This window comes from Lathyrus oleraceus, chromosome 6, assembly GCF_024323335.1.
Source record: "Lathyrus oleraceus cultivar Zhongwan6 chromosome 6, CAAS_Psat_ZW6_1.0, whole genome shotgun sequence".
NCBI classification, from domain to species: domain Eukaryota; kingdom Viridiplantae; phylum Streptophyta; class Magnoliopsida; order Fabales; family Fabaceae; genus Lathyrus; species Lathyrus oleraceus.
Window position 1 is genome coordinate 20252179 of NC_066584.1, and position 20939 is coordinate 20273117.

At 33.2% G+C, this 20939-nt stretch overlaps 1 protein-coding gene across 1 annotated transcript; it reads right to left on the reverse strand.

Moving 5' to 3' along the window:
- Window positions 1-16828: 16828 nt before the first annotated feature.
- On the reverse strand, window positions 16829-20231 carry LOC127097853 (uncharacterized protein ycf36). Its single transcript, XM_051036337.1, has 4 exons — window positions 19661-20231; window positions 19413-19441; window positions 19199-19255; window positions 16829-17165 (listed from the first exon to the last, which is right to left on the reverse strand). The coding sequence occupies exons 1-4, from the start codon at window positions 20133-20135 to the stop codon at window positions 16956-16958; spliced, it is 771 nt and encodes a 256-aa protein (XP_050892294.1). The 5' UTR covers window positions 20136-20231; the 3' UTR covers window positions 16829-16955.
- Between the last annotated feature and the right edge of the window lie 708 nt (window positions 20232-20939).

The window sequence follows — 20939 nt, forward strand, 5'->3', positions numbered from 1 at the left end:
AAACAGAAGCAAGGGACAGGAAGTTGGAAAGGTGCATGAACCCTTTGCAGATATTTCTTGTTTTTCTTTAAGTGGGCCCCTTCTACCATCTTTTTTAATATATATTTTTTATTTTTACCATTTTTTATTTTTTTAGTATTTTTTAAAACAAAACTGTATATTTTTTTCATTTTTTTTAATGTTAAGTTGCACGAATTTGGCTCACATATTAGAGGACTTCGTCCGGTCACAATTATAAAGAAAGTTGATATTTTTAATCATTCAATAACAAATGTGTTTATTTTAGATTAAATATATCAATTGTTTAATAAAAAATAATGTTACTTATAATTGTGATAAAAAGTTAATTTTACTTATAATTGTTAGAGAGACTAGACAACAAAAAACTCAATATTTATTATAACAAATTCATGGTTTGTTGATTACTTTTTGAAGCATATATATATATATATATATATATATATATATATATATATATATATATATATATATATATATAAATGATTGGATTGAAAATTAATATTATCTACTATAATACACATATTAATTATAGTTAAAAGAATGGTTGAATGAAGTAAAAGTTAATAAATAAGGGTATGATAGTGAAAAAATAATAATAAACGATGCATTAATACAGTAAAAAGATAATTATTTTGAGACAAAAAATTGTAAATGAGGCACTTTTTATGAGAAGAATGGAGTATTTGATTTGATTTTGTTGTTGATTTGAAACCATCTTTATATTTAAGTAATGGTGATGATTATTATAAACTCTAAAACGGTGATCCTTTGTGGTGGGAGAAGGTGTATCTAGAAACACTCCGACAATTAAATCAATGATGACAATGTGGAGTTTAAGATTTAGAATAGTATGTACTTGAATCAGAATCACTTATTAGATTTTATACTTAGGGTTTAAGGGTTTACCTTTTTTTTTATATAGTTGCCTAGTAAGAAAGGTAGGAAAGTTCTTGAGATCATTTGACTAGCCCCATTTAACGAACCGTTGAATATCGCACGTCTAGAATCCTTTGTGCTTTTAAAGAATGTCTATTCTCTGTTTCGCTTTGTTCTCTAAGACTTAGATGACCCAAAATTATGAGGATTGGGCATTGGCCTAGTCTGGAATAGTATCCCCTAAGCCTTAGTTGACAATGTTGGGTTATGGCTTTGTTTAGAGGTTATTTGTATAGTTTCCTTCTTTTTTGGATGATAGTTGTGATGTGATCCTCAGTGGGATTCAATAGAGAGGTATGGATAATGGTTCTTATAAAGAGTCCTGAAATACACACCATGAATGGCACACATTTTTTCTTTATAATTTATTAGAAAGTTATTACGTCTGATCATAGTCGGTTATCACTCATCCATTGACCGCTGTCAGTGGATGATGAGGACTCGTTATGACATATGTTCTCCCGTTCTCTATCATCCAAACTCTAGCCTTAAGAGTGAGTAGCACAAGTTGAGGTATGTGTTGCTTATTTTACGGAATCCATAAAAGTAATGATGGTTTTAATGGGAAATAAAACTCTCCTAAATATTGTATTGCTTATACATTAGTTCACTCACATCCTTTAGGATCCTTGGTCGTCAATTGTTAGATTTGTAGGCATTTTATTGGATGAACTGCATACGTGTTTAAGAAGGAGTAATCGTTCCTTTCCATTATTTTTCATTTTCATTCCTCATATTTTTGGTACCTGAACTACTTCCTAAATAGGAAGGAAATATTGCTCAAAGCTTGATCTAGTTTCTTCCTTTTCAAAACTCCTTTAAGAAGTGATCCCCTTCTACTACTTATCTTCATTTACAAGTGAGTTTTATTTTAAAGCGGTTAGTATTCTCTCTGCACGATAGATTAAAGCAGTTAGTATTCTCTCCACAAACAAGGATCTTGGAATGGTTATTCTTCAAGTTCCTTAAACCTTGCAAGCTTTTACACATACTGAGTTTACGAACCTTTAAACCTTGGTTTTACACGGGATAATCAATAACCTGTGAGATTTTAATACTGAATTAATCTTGAACCTATGAAGCTTTCAATACCTGGATGAGCTTAAACCTATCTTGGTTTTAATATTGAACTGACCAATAACCTATGAGATTTTATAACGGGCTAATCTCGAACCTAAACCGGAGCTGAATCACACAATCGCAAACTAAAGCTTTTTACGAGTTTAGCTTCTAATCCACGAATAATCCCTAAATGGAAAATATTCAACCAAGGTGTATATAAAATATTCTCTTGTTGAATTTATAATTTTACCCTTCTAAAATTACAGAATAATCTCATTCACAAAAGGACTTTTCTCACAAAAGCACTTAGGTTAAAAATATCAAAGAGATAAAGTAAACAAAATGTTTATATATATATATATATATATATATATATATATATATATATATATATATATATATATATATATATATATATATATATATATATATAAAAGAGAGAGAGAGAGAGAGAGAGAGAGAGAGAGAATGTTGTATCAAAATACGATTTTGGATGAAATGAAATGAGAAAAAGAACCTTTATTTATATGCTAAAGGTTTGCTCAAAAAGGAATTTCAAATAAATGACTTTTATGACAATCTAATTGATTGACACATGTTCACGATCGATTAGAAGTTTTAAATATAATTGATTATAAGTTTTAAAAAGAAAGGAAAAGATATCTAGCAATTGTACATCATTAAGGCGATGTCCTAATCGATTGTGACTCCATTTTGAACTGATCTAATCGATTAGACAAAAATTCCAATTGATTAAATAAGTCAAAATTCTGCCTATATCAATTTTGATAGTTCCTAATTCATCTGACACAATTTCAAGATGTTTTTGAAAATATTTTATTTGGTAAAAACAGTTTGAAAATATATATGTGTGTGCGCGCGCTTTAGCCATGCGCTTTTATGATAAAGTCCTTTTGCATTACAATTGATTCAGCCACTGCTAAATTAGGAGGGTCATAAGCACTTCAAGACTTTGTCATATGCTTTCTCTTTTGTAGACACTTGCTTGAGTAGCTTTGAGACTGGGCTTTAGTTACATTCTATTTGATTTCCATAATCGGATGGTCAAGTCCATCAAACCCTAATGATTAGGTTTGCATATTTATACATTTAACCGTTCATGCTTGACTTATCATAAGACATCAATTGTCATCATTAAAAGTTGATGCCCTTGTTAAAAGCATATCACCTATAAAATAAGGTTCCACACTCTCTCCCTTTTTTATGATAACACATCTCTCATAGAGGTGGTAAAAGAAAATAATGCATATATATTTGGAGTGATTAAACTCCCTCTGAGTTAAATAGAGAGTATACCCTACTCCCTCTAAGATTATATTTCTCCTCCTTTATCATAATAAAAAAAGACGGATAAAGATGCATTGCGAAAAGTAAATATAAAAATACGAACAATTTTTTAGATATTTAGAGAAGGAATAGCAAACACTCATATTATTAATAAATTTAAAAGCACATAAGGGAAATGGCTTAACTAAAATTACAAAGAAACAAAACATATAAGAAATACTTAATTCATCTCAACATCATCATCCTCGCTAAAGGTTGTTGGAGAGATAAAGTTGTTTCTCGCCATTTTCTCAATGAACTTGTTGATTTAGCATTCATCTTTCTGTGCTCATCACATATTTAATTGATGGTGTTGGATGAGGGGGTGTTTCTTCGCTCCCTTGCTCTTCTTGGTTGATAAGGGAAAAATTCTCCTTCTTGAATTGCATATCCCATTTTGCTTATGACAACTTATCCTATTTTTGTGTGTGCATATACAGGTTTTTCATCTATAAAATTATATCCGCAATAGTTTAGGATTTTTGTGATAATTTCGGCATAAGGTAGGGTGTTGTTTTTTCTTTTGCTATCTAGCATTTGGTGAAGGATCGCATCTGCCCAATTTTTCAAGGCTTGGTTTTCTAAGAACTAGACAATAAAGGATGTCTGATTTTTATAGGGTTCTATATTTACCCTTCCTTGGGAACAACGCATGTTTCACGATGTAGTGAAATAATCTAATGTTTGAGAGAATGAGTCCAACATTGAATGGAGTTGGAATAATGGAAGTGGGATCAATAAGGAGAGAGTGGGCAAGGATATCAAAGTTAATCTCATTACCTTTAAGATCCATTTGATTATAGTCTTGTTCTATGAAGGGTAGGCTGCATTCATGAGCAAAGTCTTCAAGAGACAGGGTGATGTGACGTTTCTTAACTTTAAAGGAGATGATTTCATCTTTGTATGAGAGATTGGCATAAAACATTTTTACTAATTTCGGGTACCTTTCCCGTGTTTTTTCAAAGATAAAGTTTCTCAGCTCTGTAGTAGTGAATGCTTCTATGAAGGAACAATTTTTGAAGAGATTTTCATCTAGATAGTGATATGAAAAGATTTATCTATTAAGTATAAGAGATTGAAGTTGGTTTCTTGAGCTTGATAGGAGAAGTATGAGGATGAAGGTTGGGAAGAAAAGGTTCTTTTTTATGCCATTTGAGGTGATGATGATGAGTGAGAGAACTAACATGTTTCTAATTCAACGAGTAGTTACCTCTATTTATAGTTTTATGCCTAATCGATGTGCCAATTGATTAAAAATGGTAAAAAAAAATGAGAGTTATTTGTTGCATGCATCCATTATCGTAATTACTCACCCAATTACGATCGTGGTGAGTTTCAACGTTCTAATTTTTAAGTTATCAAACGATCTAATCGATTATACACAAATGCCAATTGATTATTTTGCCCTAATTCAACATATATTGTTTTTGGGTTTTGGATTTTGTACCCGTGTTTGGCTTTATTTGTACCTCTTGCTATAAAACACTAGAACACTCATTTTATGGGTTAGAAAATAATTTTATTTAGATGAGCAAACAATTAAAGTCATTATTTTAAGGGTTTAATCATATTTTCTTAATTATTTCAACCTTAAAATAACACATATCTTTCTTTATCAAGAAAAATATTTCCCAAAGAGGGAAGACACCAAATGGTGTATCATTTTCTACATATCGTTGGATGTGAGAGTCGGTAAAACCACAAAATGAATAAGTCTATTACAGACATGTCCATTTAACTGATCACTAGTAATCATATAATTTGAGATATTTCTCAAATAATTTTCTTTGACCACAACGGTTGTCATCGTTTTATCCTCAGATCAGAGACTTCATAAATATTGTATACTTATTAAGTATACCATTCTTTGCACATCTTCATTAATAACCATCAAAATTCCAAGCTGCAAAGCACACCTGTAAAACACTAATGTTTCATCTTTGGTGCCCATATCTTCTTGGGGCCCATGTGCATTAGTCACTGAAGATCAAAGGTGGTTGGTTACCTTTAGATCCTTTCATTTTATCGAAGTAAAAGGGTTCTAAATCTCATATTCTCTTACAATTTGTGCATTTATAAACTGAATGCTTATTATCCTTTCAATATATATCTTTCATGTGTTTTCTATGCCTTTTGAATCATATTTCATTTTTATTTATGGAGGACCTTTTACTAGTTAAAATTTGGTCAAGCTTTTCTTTCTCTTAGGTAAACTTTCCTAAGGTTTCATGAAGCCTAGTTACTTCTTTTATAAGGGAGTCACATCGCTTACATTCTTCTTTCGAGTTTCTAAGCTTAGATATCTCTATTTTGAAAGAATTGTTGATTTCCTTAAGATATCTTAGGGATTCCTTAAGACATAGGATACACTCTCTTAGTTTAGAATTTTCTCCCTCCAATTGGTCAATCATTCTAAAGACTTGAGCGTAAGATTGTTTTATACTTGAAGTAGTATCTCCCTCATAGGATGTCTTTAAGCATATTTAACCTTCTTTGTTGGAAGAATACTTTTTCATATTTCTCCCCATAGTTGATGGTTCTCCTCCTCTTCTTCGTTCGAATATTGAAGAAACTTCTTCATCTTCTTTGTCATTCCTTGAACAAGATGGTCATTCATTGGATGTTGAATTTTTTGAGGATCGTTCAACTATTAAGTATGTTCTTTCGAAGGATTGCACATGAGTTGTATGCTAGTATTATGATGAGGATAATGATTCTTCAGTTTGGATTCCTTCATATTTAAGTAATTGAACTAGATCGTTCAAATTTTCTATGAACTCCTTCTTCCTTGATTTTTACTGAAATTCATGAAGGTTTATATCTTTTGATTTGGATCAAATTACTAAATACCTCTCTTTGTAAAGTTAAAAAAAACAAAAAAAAACTACTTAGCAGAATTTTGAATCAAATATCAAATTTGGGAATTCATAGAGAATGTTGTTTTGCAGCCATGGAGTTTTTTTGTACTTGACACCAATTCTATCAAACTCTCTGACAAGCTCTTCCATTGGTAATTCTTAAAAATATCTTGAACAACTCCCTTATTGACCAAAGAACCCAATTGAACACCTTCCTTTTTTACCAAAGAACCCACTTGAACACCTTCCATATATGCTTTGCATGATCCCATAATACCATGAGCTCGGTTGCGGAAATGTTCCACTACAAAGTCCTAAAAACCCTGAAATAAAAATAACACTTCTCAGTTAAAATTTATATGCACTAGACTAAATGTCAATAGAACAAATGTTCATCATGAATGGGAGATGAAAAACAGTTAGGTATTCATCAAGAAGAAGAAGAAGAAGTTAGTTACATACAAGAAGAAGAAGAAGAAAGTATTGTTTCATTGATTGATGAATAATTATTACAACATGGTTTATATATACAAAAAAGTGCTATGTAGTGTAAGCTAAGGTGTGTCCTCTGTACAATATAATGTGCTATCTCTAATATCCCCCATCAAGGTGGACTTTGGATACTACAAAGACCAAGCTTGGATAAAAGAGAAGTAAAGGTTGGAGAGTGTAAAGGCTTAGTGAACACATCTGTTAATTGTTCTTTAGTAGAGATAGGCATCAAGTGAATGAGTTTGGACACAATCTTTTCTCTAATAACATGACAGTCCAACTCAATGTGCTTACTCCTTTCATGAAATGTAGGATTGTGAGCAAGGTACATTGCTGATTTGCTGTCACAGTAAATAGAAGCAGCCTGAGAAAACTCAATGAGGAAATCACGAAAAAGAAATTGAAGTCATTGCAGTTCACAAGATAAGGAGGCCAAAGCTCTGTATTCGGCTTCAGTGGAAGAACGAGAAACAATGTTTTGTTTCTTAGATTTCCAGCAAATGAGTGAGGATCCAAGGATAACACAAAACCCTGTAGTTGATTTTCGAGTTTCTGGGCATCTGGCCCAATCTGAATCTGCAAAACCATATAATTTGAGAGGACTAACAGCAAAAAAGAAAATTCCCTTAGCAGGTGCAGACTTGAGATATCTTAGGATTCTAGTGGCAGCCTGGTAATGAGGGGCAAAAGGCTTTGCAACATACTGAGTCAAATGTTGTACATCATAAGATATATCATGCCTGCTATTTGTAAGGTAAATTAGTCGACCAATAAGTCTCCTGTAAGAAGAGGGATCAGCAAGAGGTTGACCAGCTAAAGTAGACAACTTCAGATTGGGGTCAAATGGTACAGAAGATGGTTTGGCTTCCAAATAACCTGTGTCTTCAAGCAGATGGAGGGTATATTTCCTTTGGTTCATGAAAATACCTTTAGTTGACCTAGCAATCTCAAATCCCAAAAAATAACCCAGCTTGCCTAAATCTTTGATGTTAAACTGTTGATCCAAAAGATGCTTAACAGAATTAATTTCATTAAGGGAATTACCAACTAAAACTATGTCATCCACATACACTAGTAAAGCTGTGAACGTGGATTTAACATATAGAGAACAATCAGCTTGAGATTGTGAATAGCCAAGAGATATCAAAAAAGAAGAAAGTTTAGCATACCATTGCCTACTAGCTTGCTTCAAGCCATATAAAGATTTGTGAAGTCTGCAGACCTGTGAGGAATTAGAAGTAACTAGGTCAGGAGGTAATGTCATATACACTTCTTCATGTAAATCTCCATGCAAAAAGGCATTGTTAACATCTAATTGCTCTAGGTGCCAACCTTTGATTGAAGCTATAGACAAAAGAACTCGAACTGTGGTAATCTTAGCCACAGGAGAAAAGGTATCAAAGTAGTCTACTCCCTCCATTTGTGTATAACCCTTTGCCACAAGCCTGACTTTATATCTTTCTATGGATCCATATGCCCTATATTTCCCCTTATAGACCCATCTGCATCCAATTGGTACCTTACCAGATGGAAGATCCACTAATGTCCAAGTATGATTATCAGCAAGAGCCTGCAATTCAACATTCATAGCATGCTTCCAACATTCAAATTTGTTAGCCTGTAGAAAACTGGATGGTTCAGGATTAGAGGAAATAGAGCAACAAAAATGATGAAAATCTGAGGAGCAGTTGATGTAAGACAGAATTGAAGACAGAGGATAAAGAATTTTAGAGGAAGAAGAATTTGCAGAAGTAGAAAAACAATGATAATCAGTAAGGTATGATGGAGGATTAAAGACTCTAGTAGAATGTCTTATAGGAGGCTGATCACAATGTAGAGAACTATTATCATTAGTATTCACAAGAGCAGAAGTAGGACTGATGGATAAAGAGGATGGTGGAGAGTTATGGACAGGAGAGCTATGGCTGATATTATCATTAATGAGGAGGTTGGAAGGAGAACCTGAGTTGGGAGTATCAGAGACATTGGACAAGGTATTGTCTGATGGATGTAGGGTGGACAAGTTATTGTCTGATGGTTCAATGGGGGATGTATCATCACATAAAGGAAGGTCAGGGTTTGTACTATCATCATAGGGAGGAGCAAAACTTTAGCTATCTTGGGAATGAAGTTGAGATTTGAATGGAAAGATGTTTTCATAAAAGATGACATGTCTTGAGACAAAAATACTGTGATGAGTCAAATCATATAGGATATAGCCCTTAGTTCCCTCTTTATAGCCTATAAAGACAACCTTGTCTGCCCTAGGTCAAACTTGGTCCTATGGGCCATAAGAGAGGTAGCATAACTTAGACATCCAAACACTTTAAGGTGAATAAGGGAGGGAGGCTCTTGGTATAGAATTTCATAAGGGCATTTTAGTTTAAGCAAAGGGGTAGGGAGTCTGTTAATAATATGGATAGCTTGCTGCACACAAAAATTCCACATTGTTAAAGGCACACTGGATTGAAAGTGTAGGGGCCTAGCTACATTAAGGATATGTTGATGTTTCGTCTCAACAATCCCATTTTGTTAAAGGGTTTCAACACAAGATTTTTGATGTAGAATGCCCTTAGCAGATAGGAAACTGTGTAAGGCTAGAAACTCTGTACCATTATCAGACCTCAAGCATTTTACATGCTTATTAAACTATTTCTCAACATATGCTACAAAGTTTATAAGACTATCTCTAGTTTCATCTTTGGTTTTAAGAAAAGTCACCCATGTGAACCTAGAATGATCATCAACTAGAGTGAGAAAGTATTTGTGTCCTAACATAGAGATAGTAGAAAAGGGACCCCATAAGTCAGCATGAAGAATGTCAAAAACATCATTAGTGCAAGTAACACTATCAAGAAAGGGAAGTTTTCTTTGTTTGGCAAAATGACAAGAATCACAAGGGGAAACATTGTCGTTACAAGAAACAAAAAGGAAAAACTTTTGATATGGTTTGTAAACCTTTATGAGATGGATGGCCTAGCCTCATATGCCATATATCACCATCATTAGTAGATACAGAATTACAAGAAGCATGGAAAACATTGGAATGAAGGACATATAAACCATATTGCAAGTCAGCTATACCAGTCGTTTCCATGGAAGGGTTCTGCATAATAGAACAAGAGTTAGCAGTGAATTGAACAAAACAATTGTTGCTTTGAGACAATTTTGCTACAGAGATAAGATTTACATTGAAAGAGGGAATGTAAAGGACATTGTGCAGTGTTAAAGATGGTGTAAGTTTGTCAGAGCTAGAAATTGAAGCAGATAATTGTGAACCATTAGGTAAAGTGACAGAGATATGAACAATATTGTGATAACTAGTAAAGGCTGAAAGATTAAAGGATATATGATTTGTAGCTCCTGTATCAAGGATCCACAAAGAATGAGACTTACCATTGGCAGTGGAAGACAAAGAATTTAGCACAAGAGGAGATGTAGACACTGAATTAGTTGTGGAAACAGGTTTTGAATGTTGAAGCAGTGCCAAAATGTTGTTGTATTGCTCTTGAGTCAAGCCATAAGAGGGATTAGTGGAACTTGAACCTGATGCAGGTGTCTTGGATGCATTGTTGGTTGTTGCAGACCGTTGAGAACTGAATCCATTGCCTTTGGTCTTGTTCTTGAAGCCTGGTGGATACCCATGCTTGATGAAACGAGTATCAATGGTATGGTTATTTCTTCCACAGTGAGTACAAACACGATTTTGACCTCTTGAACCAGCTGCACCCTGATATTTTCCTCTATACGAATTGGATTTGTTTGGCTGAGCATCATGAGATACATTCAAGGCTATACTCTCTTCAATATTGCCAACAACAGGAATAACTGCAGAAGTAGCATGATTCATTTCTCTTTCTTGTTGAATCACCAAAGAAAAAGTCTTATCAATATCAGGTAGCGGGTTCATCATCATGATTTGGCCCTTGGAATGAGTGAATTTCTCATTCAAACCCTTAAGAAATCGAATCACATAGTCTTGATCCCTATAACGGCGAATCGATCCAGAAGCACCACAAGAACATGGAATCGCACAGGAACAAGATGGAATTGGATGATAAGTTTCCAATTCATCGCACATAACTTTCAAATGAGTAAAATAATTGGATACGCGGAAAATATCACTATGAGAAAATCGAACCTGCAGATTCTTCCACACACCCACATCCGTGTCAATCCATAGAACCGATTGTGCAATTGATGCATAGATTGAGCGTTGTATCCATGCAAGAACCATCGTGTTGCAACGAATCCACGACGCATAAAGAACGTCTGAAACATCGGGTTTGGGAAGAGTATCGTCGATAAATTTGTCTTTGTTCTTGGAGATCAACGCGATTTACATTGAACGAGACCAGGTGTGGTAATTTTTGTCATCGAGCGGTGAAGAAACGAGAACAAGAGTCGGATTCTCATTCGGATGCAGGTAATAAGGATTAGCAGAGTTGGTAGCGAAATCCGTAAAACTCTGTGCAACCATTGTTGCAGAGAAAAAAGCAAGAAGGAAGAAAGGGGAAAAACAATGGCTACCAGAGCTGGGATTGCTATGATACCATGTCAATAGAACAAATGTTCATCATGAATGGGAGATGAAAAACAGTTAGGTATTCATCAAGAAGAAGAAGAAGAAGTTAGTTACATTCAAGAAGAAGAAGAAGAAGAAAGTACGGTTTCATTGATTGATGAATAATGATTACAACATGGTTTATATATACAAAAAAGTGCTATGTAGTGTAAGCTAAGGTGTGTCCTCTGGACAATATAATGTGCTATCTCTAATACTAAAGATCTTCATCTTTGCATCATATGATTAAGAAAACTTCACATGACAAATGTTAATTAAAACTCCCTCTATCCCACAATGAGTGATCCAATTGACTATTTCACACAAATTTAAAAAAAAATGAAAGAGAATTATATTTTTATTAAACTACCCTTATTATGTATTGAGAATGATGAAAGTAATATTAATTAGAGGATAAAAGTGAAAAAGATACATTGAAAACTAAAATGAATCATTTATTTTGGGATACATTTATTGTAAATAAGTCACTTATTGTGAGACGGGAAAAAATAAATGTAATATCTTTGCATTATGTAAAAAAAAGTAAATATTTAAATCAAATGACTCATCTAAATATTAGTTACTTTGTTTATAATATTAAATAATTTATTTCTGTTAAATTATATATTTTTTTAACTATTTAAAGGAAATAACATTTTACAACTCGGGAAAAATAATTTTTTTTTTTATATTTTGAAAATAACTATTTTGTGTCACTTATATGATGCTATTTTATACATAGCGGTGAAATTTGAATATCACATACTAGTATTCTTAATCCTTTTTGGATTGCACTTTATTACTTTAGTGAGAATGTCTATCTTTCATGTTAGTATATCTCAATAATTTGATTTAGTCATTGTTACTGGCCACCTAAAAATAGATTAAAAGTATATGCAACTTTAACAGTTTCAATTATCTTTTTTTCTCAACATTACTCTTATATTCAGGTTGTAACTCAACTCACTAATTTTAATAAATGCTAATATATTAAATATGCCGCAATAATAAAAATAGATTAAAAATAGTATTTTTAGTTAAAATAAATAAATAGATTAATTAATATTTTTTTAATAATAATAAACAAACCGAATTAATTGAATATATCGTAAAAATAAAATTAAGCGTTAATATTGTATATATTTATACACCAATAAACATTTAGTATAATAATCATATATAATTATACATATTAATATATTATAATTAATTTTTAATATGTATCAAAAGTGTAAAAAATACTTTATTTTTTGGTGATTCATTATATTACTAAATTCTATACTATTATGGATCACTATTAACTAATATATCTATTTCATTTTAATTAACAATTGGAGATACAACATTCTTATTTTTAAATATCAATTTTTTCCCTCCTTATCATCAAAATATCTATTATTATAATTAACAATTATCTTTATTTGAAACATAAAATTATTATTTTTAAATATTAAAATTTATCTTTTTTTCTTTCTCCATTTCATAAAAAAAAATGTGTATGACTATTTAATACAAATTTTATAATTAAATAACTCATTTTAAATTTATATGTATAGTTAAATATAATTTATACCGTATTAATTTTTTTTGGTTAAATTATATATATTTTTTCCAAATTGTATAACATTTCGCGATCCGTGCCAAGAACAATAATTGATTTAAGAACGTGCTAAGCTTTTTGAAAGTTCTTAGGGGAGTCTGTAAGGTTATTTAACACTTTTGATTTCAATTTCCTTATAAATGGTTTGCACTCCCGCTTTCATACTTTTACTCATTTTTCTTATACGGTTTTCTGCAAGCTTCTTATTTGTCCAGCCGTCAGACACAAGCTTATTCCAACTTCTCCTTGCTCGCAACCTTTTTAAATATGGATCCCTTATGCCTTTTTCCCTTCACAACAATTGTGGTTTAAGGTTTTTATAAGTAAAAAAAAACTTATAGTAGGGTCTAGGTTAACGTAGCGTTGTGAGACCGAGGGTTTTAGTAGTCCTATTAACGATTGCGATGGTGGTAGTGATTTCTTTTTGTTCTTTTATTTTCTTAAGAAGAAAGAGAAGAAGAAAGAGATAATGGTTGCTCCTTCCACTGTGTCTAAAGGAGTCAAAAATATTGAGTCCTCTTATACCACCGAAGAAGTGGTCCTCTCATTTTGGGCGAAAATGGGTGTCTCCTCTCCAGAAGACGAGGAAATTGTCATTTTGGAGGCCTGTTCACCATCAGAGATGGTTACTATGATCGTTCCTTCAAACTCTCCATCCATATATTTCTACTTTAAACTCCCCTTATTAAGGATATGTGGGTTATTTTCCCTTTCTTTCCTTTTGTAATGGAGGTTCTAAGATCCTCAATGTTGCGTCTTCTTAACTAGTCCATAATAGTTTGAGCTTCGTTAGGACACTCAAAGTGGTATGCCATGGGTTAGAAGTTTCTCCCACTGTTGGGATATTCTTTTTCGTTTTACGCCACTAAGCTCTCAAAAAGAGACGGCGTAATTCTAGTTGGTATGGTGAGAAAGTCCTCATTCAAACCCTACTCCGGTCGTTATAAGAATTGGAAAGACAAGTTTGCTCAAGTGAGGGGCGAGAGAGCTATCGTGTTTTTGTGGGAGAAGATGAAGCCCCTCCCGTGGCGATTGCGGGATACATTGATAAGTATATCACTCTCCTGAAGGCAAATATATTTTACCTCCTAGAAAGTTTGAGGTTGTGGGTTCTTGTATAGTGATTGAGTTGTGGCATGAGAGCGATGACTTCCTCGATGAGCACCTGAGTAGGCTTCAAATACTTTGGTGCTTTTTATGGGTATCCTCAAATAATGTTTGACCTTTATGTATTATCTTGCATTGACAAAGATTTCTTTAGAGGAGTGGAAAAAGAGGTGGGATAAAATCCAAGTCGTATGTGGGAAAACTGATAGCCCTCAGAGTCATCCTAAGAGCTTTATTGTCAAATGAAATAATAGGTGAGTGAAGGAGAGCTTCCTGATTCGCCTACTACTAAACCCCAAAAACACGAAAGGGGTTCTTCGTTGTTGTTGGGGACGGAGTTTTTCCGACCACCTCGAAGGATGTGGGTGCTTAAAGGTCTCTTAATGGTAAGGCTCTGTCACCCTAGCCTTTCTTGTGGAGCGAAGCTAACTTTGATTTCGTCCAATTTACTAGCTTTTGTCTCCCTTTCTACAAAAATTTCAATAACTTCTAACAACACCAAAAATATGCACAACCCACCGATAAAATCATTTAAGCACATATAACATAGTAAAATAAATTAATTTAAAAACTGAGGTGTTATAGTCCACCTCAAAATCTAATAGCACACAATATGTGTATTGAGTGGCTTTTAAAATCATAATATTTTGTTCATTTTTTTTAAAACCAAGACGTCCTATACTACAAGCATCCTTTGAGTGGACATCTCATTCCACAAAATAAGTAGAATTTGGCTGGATAGTTTTTTGGATAGGATGTAAAATTTTACCAAGTTCAACTATATTGAAAGCCAATCAAAGACAGAATCATCCATAGATATAGATTTAGATGGTGACAAATCTTTCAATGTATTTTAATTTTATCTGACAGTGCATTTAGGTGGTGACATAATTTTTGTATGTAATGTTAATTTGTTGTTTTCATCTATGTGATACATATACTTTTTGATGTGTTTTAATGTATATCTAACATTACTTTTATAAATATTGGACTTAACATTTTGTATGTTAAAAAACTAGTTTGTTTGTTTGTTTATTAAATAGGTTATTTACGTTAGCCTTTGTAAGGATGAATCTTAATTTCAAAATGCGGATTTCAAAATTCAAAAAAACTCTTATGTGTACATAACTGAATCTAGATTTCAATCTTCTGACTTAATCCCTAAGTTGAGATTGCTTTTGTATGGTCTATATTGATCTAAAACATATAACATTTGTTTACTTTAACCTCGATTGACCATACGAACTAGAGAATCTCTTGCACTATTCAAACAATCAAAGAGTGGTCAAGATCGAGTATCGTTCACTCTCATTGATAATGAAGGGGATGATGAAATTCACGAAGTTTGAGTTGAAGACGGGTGTAGATATAACTGTTACGTGAAGTAAATTTCACTGTGTTACACAACTAAGGATCCATCGAGGTGGATGTGACACTTGCGAGATTGACCAAAGATACTTCATCATCCTGAATCATCTGTTGGTGGTGAAATGTCATGTTAGATTTAGGTTAACAAAGATTTATGTTATGTTATGTATTTTATGTGTGTGACAACAAAAAATTTTGTTATGTTATTCTTCATCCTCTGTCTCAAAATGTTTATGTTTTTGTGATAACAAGATATAAGTCAGTTTTGGTCTGGTTCTAAGATAGGGTTTGGGATAGATTCTTGAGGCGGATTTGAATTTCAAATTATGTACATTGTTAATTCGAATTTTGAACTCCAGACACATACTCCATTTGGCTCTATTTATAAAAAAAAAATTGTTTTTTAAATTCATTGAATAAACAATATATCTGGACAAAATATAGATCAGATACATTAGTTATTAAATGAATTTAAAAAACAAAATTTTTCTTATAAATAGGATTAGAGGTAATATTTACTTATGAGTTTCCTTATTTTAGAGAGAGATATTTCGTGCGTCAAGATTTCAAATTCCAAATTGTAAAGGTATTTTTAATTTTTTTCTCCTCGATATGTGTGAGAAAGACATGAGGTGTAAATGACTGATGTGCTAAAAAAATATCCTATCTTCATAATTTGTATGGACCAGTTGCACAATGTCATTTGTTCTTATTCTAACTTTAGGGACATCTATTGAAGTGGTCTGTGGAATAATCGTGTCATTTATGGAGGTCAACTATAAGGCTCTGTTTGGATTGATGGAACATGATGGAGCGGAGCGGAATGGTATAAACTCATATTCTATTATTTGGTTTAATTAAAAATGGATGGAATGGAGCGGAACATGATAGAATGCATTTCATCCTATTCCATCACTTTTTATACCTTCCGATTTGGGTGGAATGAGAAAATTGCTCTATTCCGTATGAAATATCCAAACAATGGAATGACATATTTATTCCATTCTGTTCCGCTCCGCTGCATTCCACTCCGTTTTATTTGTTTTAACGTATCCAAACATAGCCTAAGAAGTGGTGGTATGATAGAGAGTCGAGTATTATGGCGTGATTAAATCGTAATATAAGATGTTTAGTAGAGTATTCGAGTGGTTTGATACTTTCCCCTAAATATCTAACTTTTAAGGGAGGGTTCTCAACGCCTTAGATAATAATCAAAATAATTGAAAGTAATCATGTATAAGTATCGTGTCATGTCGATATCGAACACTAACACATATAAGATATCAGACACGTTAGGTATCGGTTTACATAGTGAATAATGCTCCTATGATGTAGTGAAATGTAGCATTATTTTGTTTCCATTGGTATGTTTCCATCACTACCTCTAAATATGAAAATGGTTCAAATCTTCTATGCGAATCAGCCAGTCTCATTGACCAAAAGAAAAAAAATAAAAGCAGATTACTCAACAAGTTAAAAATATACATTTTCCTCATTTTATTTTTCAACTTCACAGCACTGTCAAATGCTACTACATAATATATGTACAGAGAGTATTGAATTAATAGAGCACACCTCTTCCTCCAAATTAAGTCATGTACTATTCTTGAAGATCAGGCTCGCCACGAAATGCATCTGGTTCAAATGTTCTTGCAGATTCATCATTGTAAACTCCAGGTATTGCTCGAACTCCAGTTTCTCTTGATGTTAGATAACTTTCATCAATGTTCACAAAGATAAGAGCACATGTCACCAAGCATGCTGCCAAACCGACTAGAGTAATTTTCAATCTACCAAGTACAGGCTTAACCTTGAACATTACAAAAGAGTTTAATGAGACTAAACAAATTTCATTCATATGTCGAATCAAATTTTACTATTTTGATATAATATCAATAGATTCTAAAAGGAATATTTGTCTATAGTGTTGGTTTATAGTTATTAAGCTTAACAGAATTTCCAATTAATTGTTGAGTTGAAACAGCAGTATTGTTGAATAGGGTGCTTTTACTTTACCACAAATCCTCACATACATGAGTAAAACACAAAAACAACACTGCAAGTTTCAATTGTGGATGACATTGTCTACAATATAATTTTCATCATAGGATTCACACATAAACATAAATTGTGATTGAGTGAATATTGCTGTCAGCACTATCTTAATGTTTTACTACAAGTGAGTGCTTCGTTTATGTGAAAATAATACTCGGTTGTGAATGATATGAAGGTCTTAAAGGCTCACAAAATGTTAAGCCCCGGTGATCATCAGTGTTGTCAATCACAGGTCCTGAAAATAGTGATTTGTTTAAAATTCTGCTATGCGGCAGCATGACTATTTGACAATAATAGTCACACTGACATTAAATTGGTGGTATCAGGGCAGGGTAGGTTCTGCTAATGTGAGTGTCAAATATTTTAAGTGTGTGAGGAACAAAAAAAGTTCTCAGTGTGTCAAAATTTATTGTGAGAGAGATATGGCAAACTGTTACAATTTTGTCTAGTCTAGTTCCAAATTAAATGCAGAACTAGATTTTAGTTATCTGGAACTTTTGATGACAATGTATCTAAAAGCTCACAATGTTTGGAGCTTTGTGGATCCTGGTTTACAATTGATGAAGTCGCTCGTAGAAGGGACCCGTTGGCACTTTCACAAATTCATCAAAAAAGTGATTACTCAGGATTTGGAAAAAGAGCAAATGCATAGACTGCTAAAGAAGCATGAGATATACTAAAGTTGTCACATGACGAAATAGAGAAGGCTCAGAAATCCAAATTGCAATCTCTGCATAGAGAATACGAAAGATACCAATGTCTAATTTAGAAACCGTAAAACATTATTTTTCTCGCGTTATAAATCTTATCAATAAGATGAGAATACATGGAGAATATGTTTCGGATAGCAAAGTGGTAGAGAAAATTTGACGTACTATGCGAATGAAATTTGATCATGAAGCTCTGCTACAGACAAAGTTTCTGTGTCGTAGGACTCAATGATCGTAGTCACCACATGATCAAACTTCATAGGCATGGTACATAAAATTTTCTCCGCCACTTTGATATTTGGAACATCTTCTCCACATACTCTTCATCGTATAGACAAGATTTATAACACGAGAAAAATATTGTTCTACAGTTTCTAAATTAGACGTTTTGTATCTTTCATATTCTCTATGCAGAGATTGCAGTTTGGATTTGAGCCTTCTCAACTCTTTTAGGTGACAACTTCAATATGTCTCACGCTTCTTTAGCAATCTTGACATTTGCTATTTTGTCAAATATTGAGTAATTTATTCCTTAACGAATTTGTTAAAGTGCCAACTCCCTTCTGCGTGTGACTTCATTACAACTCCTTGTTATAAACCGGATCCACAAAGATTCAAATATTATGAGATTTTAGATGCATTGTCATCAAAAGTCCTCGATATTTAAAATTGAATTTTGCATTTAATTTGGGATTTTGCTCCTCACACACACAAAAATTGACACACTAGCATGACCTAATCTTCTCCGATACCAATTTGATGTCAGTGACACTACGTTCATTCACTCTTAATTGATACAACTACAATGCATATGAGTTGTCTTTTATAGGCAAAATACTAGAGTTTCTCAATGGTTAAGTATGCTTGGTTGCTAAGCAATCTTAATAGCTAAGAAAATAAAACAGTGGGCAGTGCTTCGAATTACTTAAGAGACCAATTATAGATTTTCTTGATAGCTAAGCAAAGTACTTTACTTTACTTGCTTCTTAAGTCTTCTATTTGATCTAATTCCTACCACCCAGCAACATTGAAGTTACAAATTAACTAAAGTGCAGCAGTAGTTAAATAGAAAGCTTACGGAAAATGATCCCAAGAGTCTATCTCGTGTCAAAACTTCAGCAGTTTTCACCCATATCTGTAGAAAATTATTTAGCCTTAATACCAAAAGTAAACTTACTTTAGACTAAGAACTTGTTCTATAGAAACACAGAAATTAAGTAATATAGAACAAAACAAACAAGGATGAACCAAGATTTTGCTTGAAAAAGATAACAAAAAGAGAAAACAAATACCTGGCCATCATACCACCCTGTCTCCTCATCTGCATTATCAAGAGAAAAGTGATCACTGATAATAAATGAAGCACAAACACTGACACAGACGCACCTTCTAGAATATATGAAGTCCAGACACAGACACGAAGCAAACGTAACCGCCATCTTTTTTCAAAAGTGTCGGTGTAACAGTAATAATTAGCTAAAGTAATTTTATTTTGATGTCTTTGAATTGAAAGAAAAAGTATAGAGAAAAGATAGATTACATTCAACGGTGGCACTGAGCAAGCGATTACCGACATAAGCCCAACCCAGATACATTCTAACAACCGCAAACGTAACCGCCAAAATCCCACTCGAAGCAGCACAGACGATCCTCTTGGCAGGTTCGGATTGGGCGCCAACGGTTCCGAACCAAGCTACAGGGAGGCCGACAAAGAGAGCAAAGGAAAAGCCGACAACGAAGAGGCGGGAGCCGAATTCAACGACGTCACCGGCGGCCCATGAAAAGGGAAACGACGTTGACAAGGACTGGTACTCGTTTATGGGTTGTTGTTCTTGTGGAACAGGACACTCTGTTCCGTTTCTTGAACTTAGACATAGCAGCAATAACTTGGTTCTGTTGTTGTTGATGTTGCTGGTGATGAATTTGTTGGTGTGAATGCAAAATAGAGTGTTGGTTGATGAAGGGGATAGTTTAAAGGTAGATGGTGACATGAGTATTGGTATTGTTGTTGCCATTGTTGGGATTCTAGTTCTTCTTTCACTCTCTACCTCTGCTTTTGTTCATGTCCACATATTTTTCAAGGGGTTAAATCATTATTCAGTTGCTTAGTAGCCTTTTTTTTTCCCATCATTTTTTTTGGTTTTTTTAAATATAAATAAACTATGAAATAGACATTTTTTTTCATCTTTCATATGTAAGGAGTAAGGGTGTTCAAAACCAAACCAACCCAATAGAAAACCGCAAACCAAATCAAACCAAATCAAAACCGCAAAAAACCGCATTTGGTTCGGATCCGTTTGGGTCATTCTCTAACAAAACCGCACGGTTTGGTTTGGTTTGCGGTTTGTATTTTTCAAACCGAACCAAACCAAACCAAACCGCAATATGTTATAACTCAAACTTCAATTATCCCACATCCAATCCAAAACTCAAACTTAGTATGCCTTAACTTTACAATTAAAAACGAGTTTCTCTTACTCACACTTAGGATATTAATTTCAACATTCTTAAATCTCTCCCAGTAGTATCGCACATTCTTCTCATCTTCTTTACCATGTACGTTTCACTTTTTCTACTCTAATATTTCATCTCTTATGTTCTTTCTTTTTTATCTTTTATGTTACTATTTTCTCTTCCAATTACGTTTTTATCGCATATTTCTTCTCAATCCCGCATCTCATATGTTCTTTTTTTCATCTTCTCTAATCTCTCATCTCATATGTTTTTTATGTTTTATTATAATGTCTTTGATATTATTTTATTCTACTATTATATATATGTTTTTTATTCCATTTTTGTCTAATCTAATTTTGTGTATA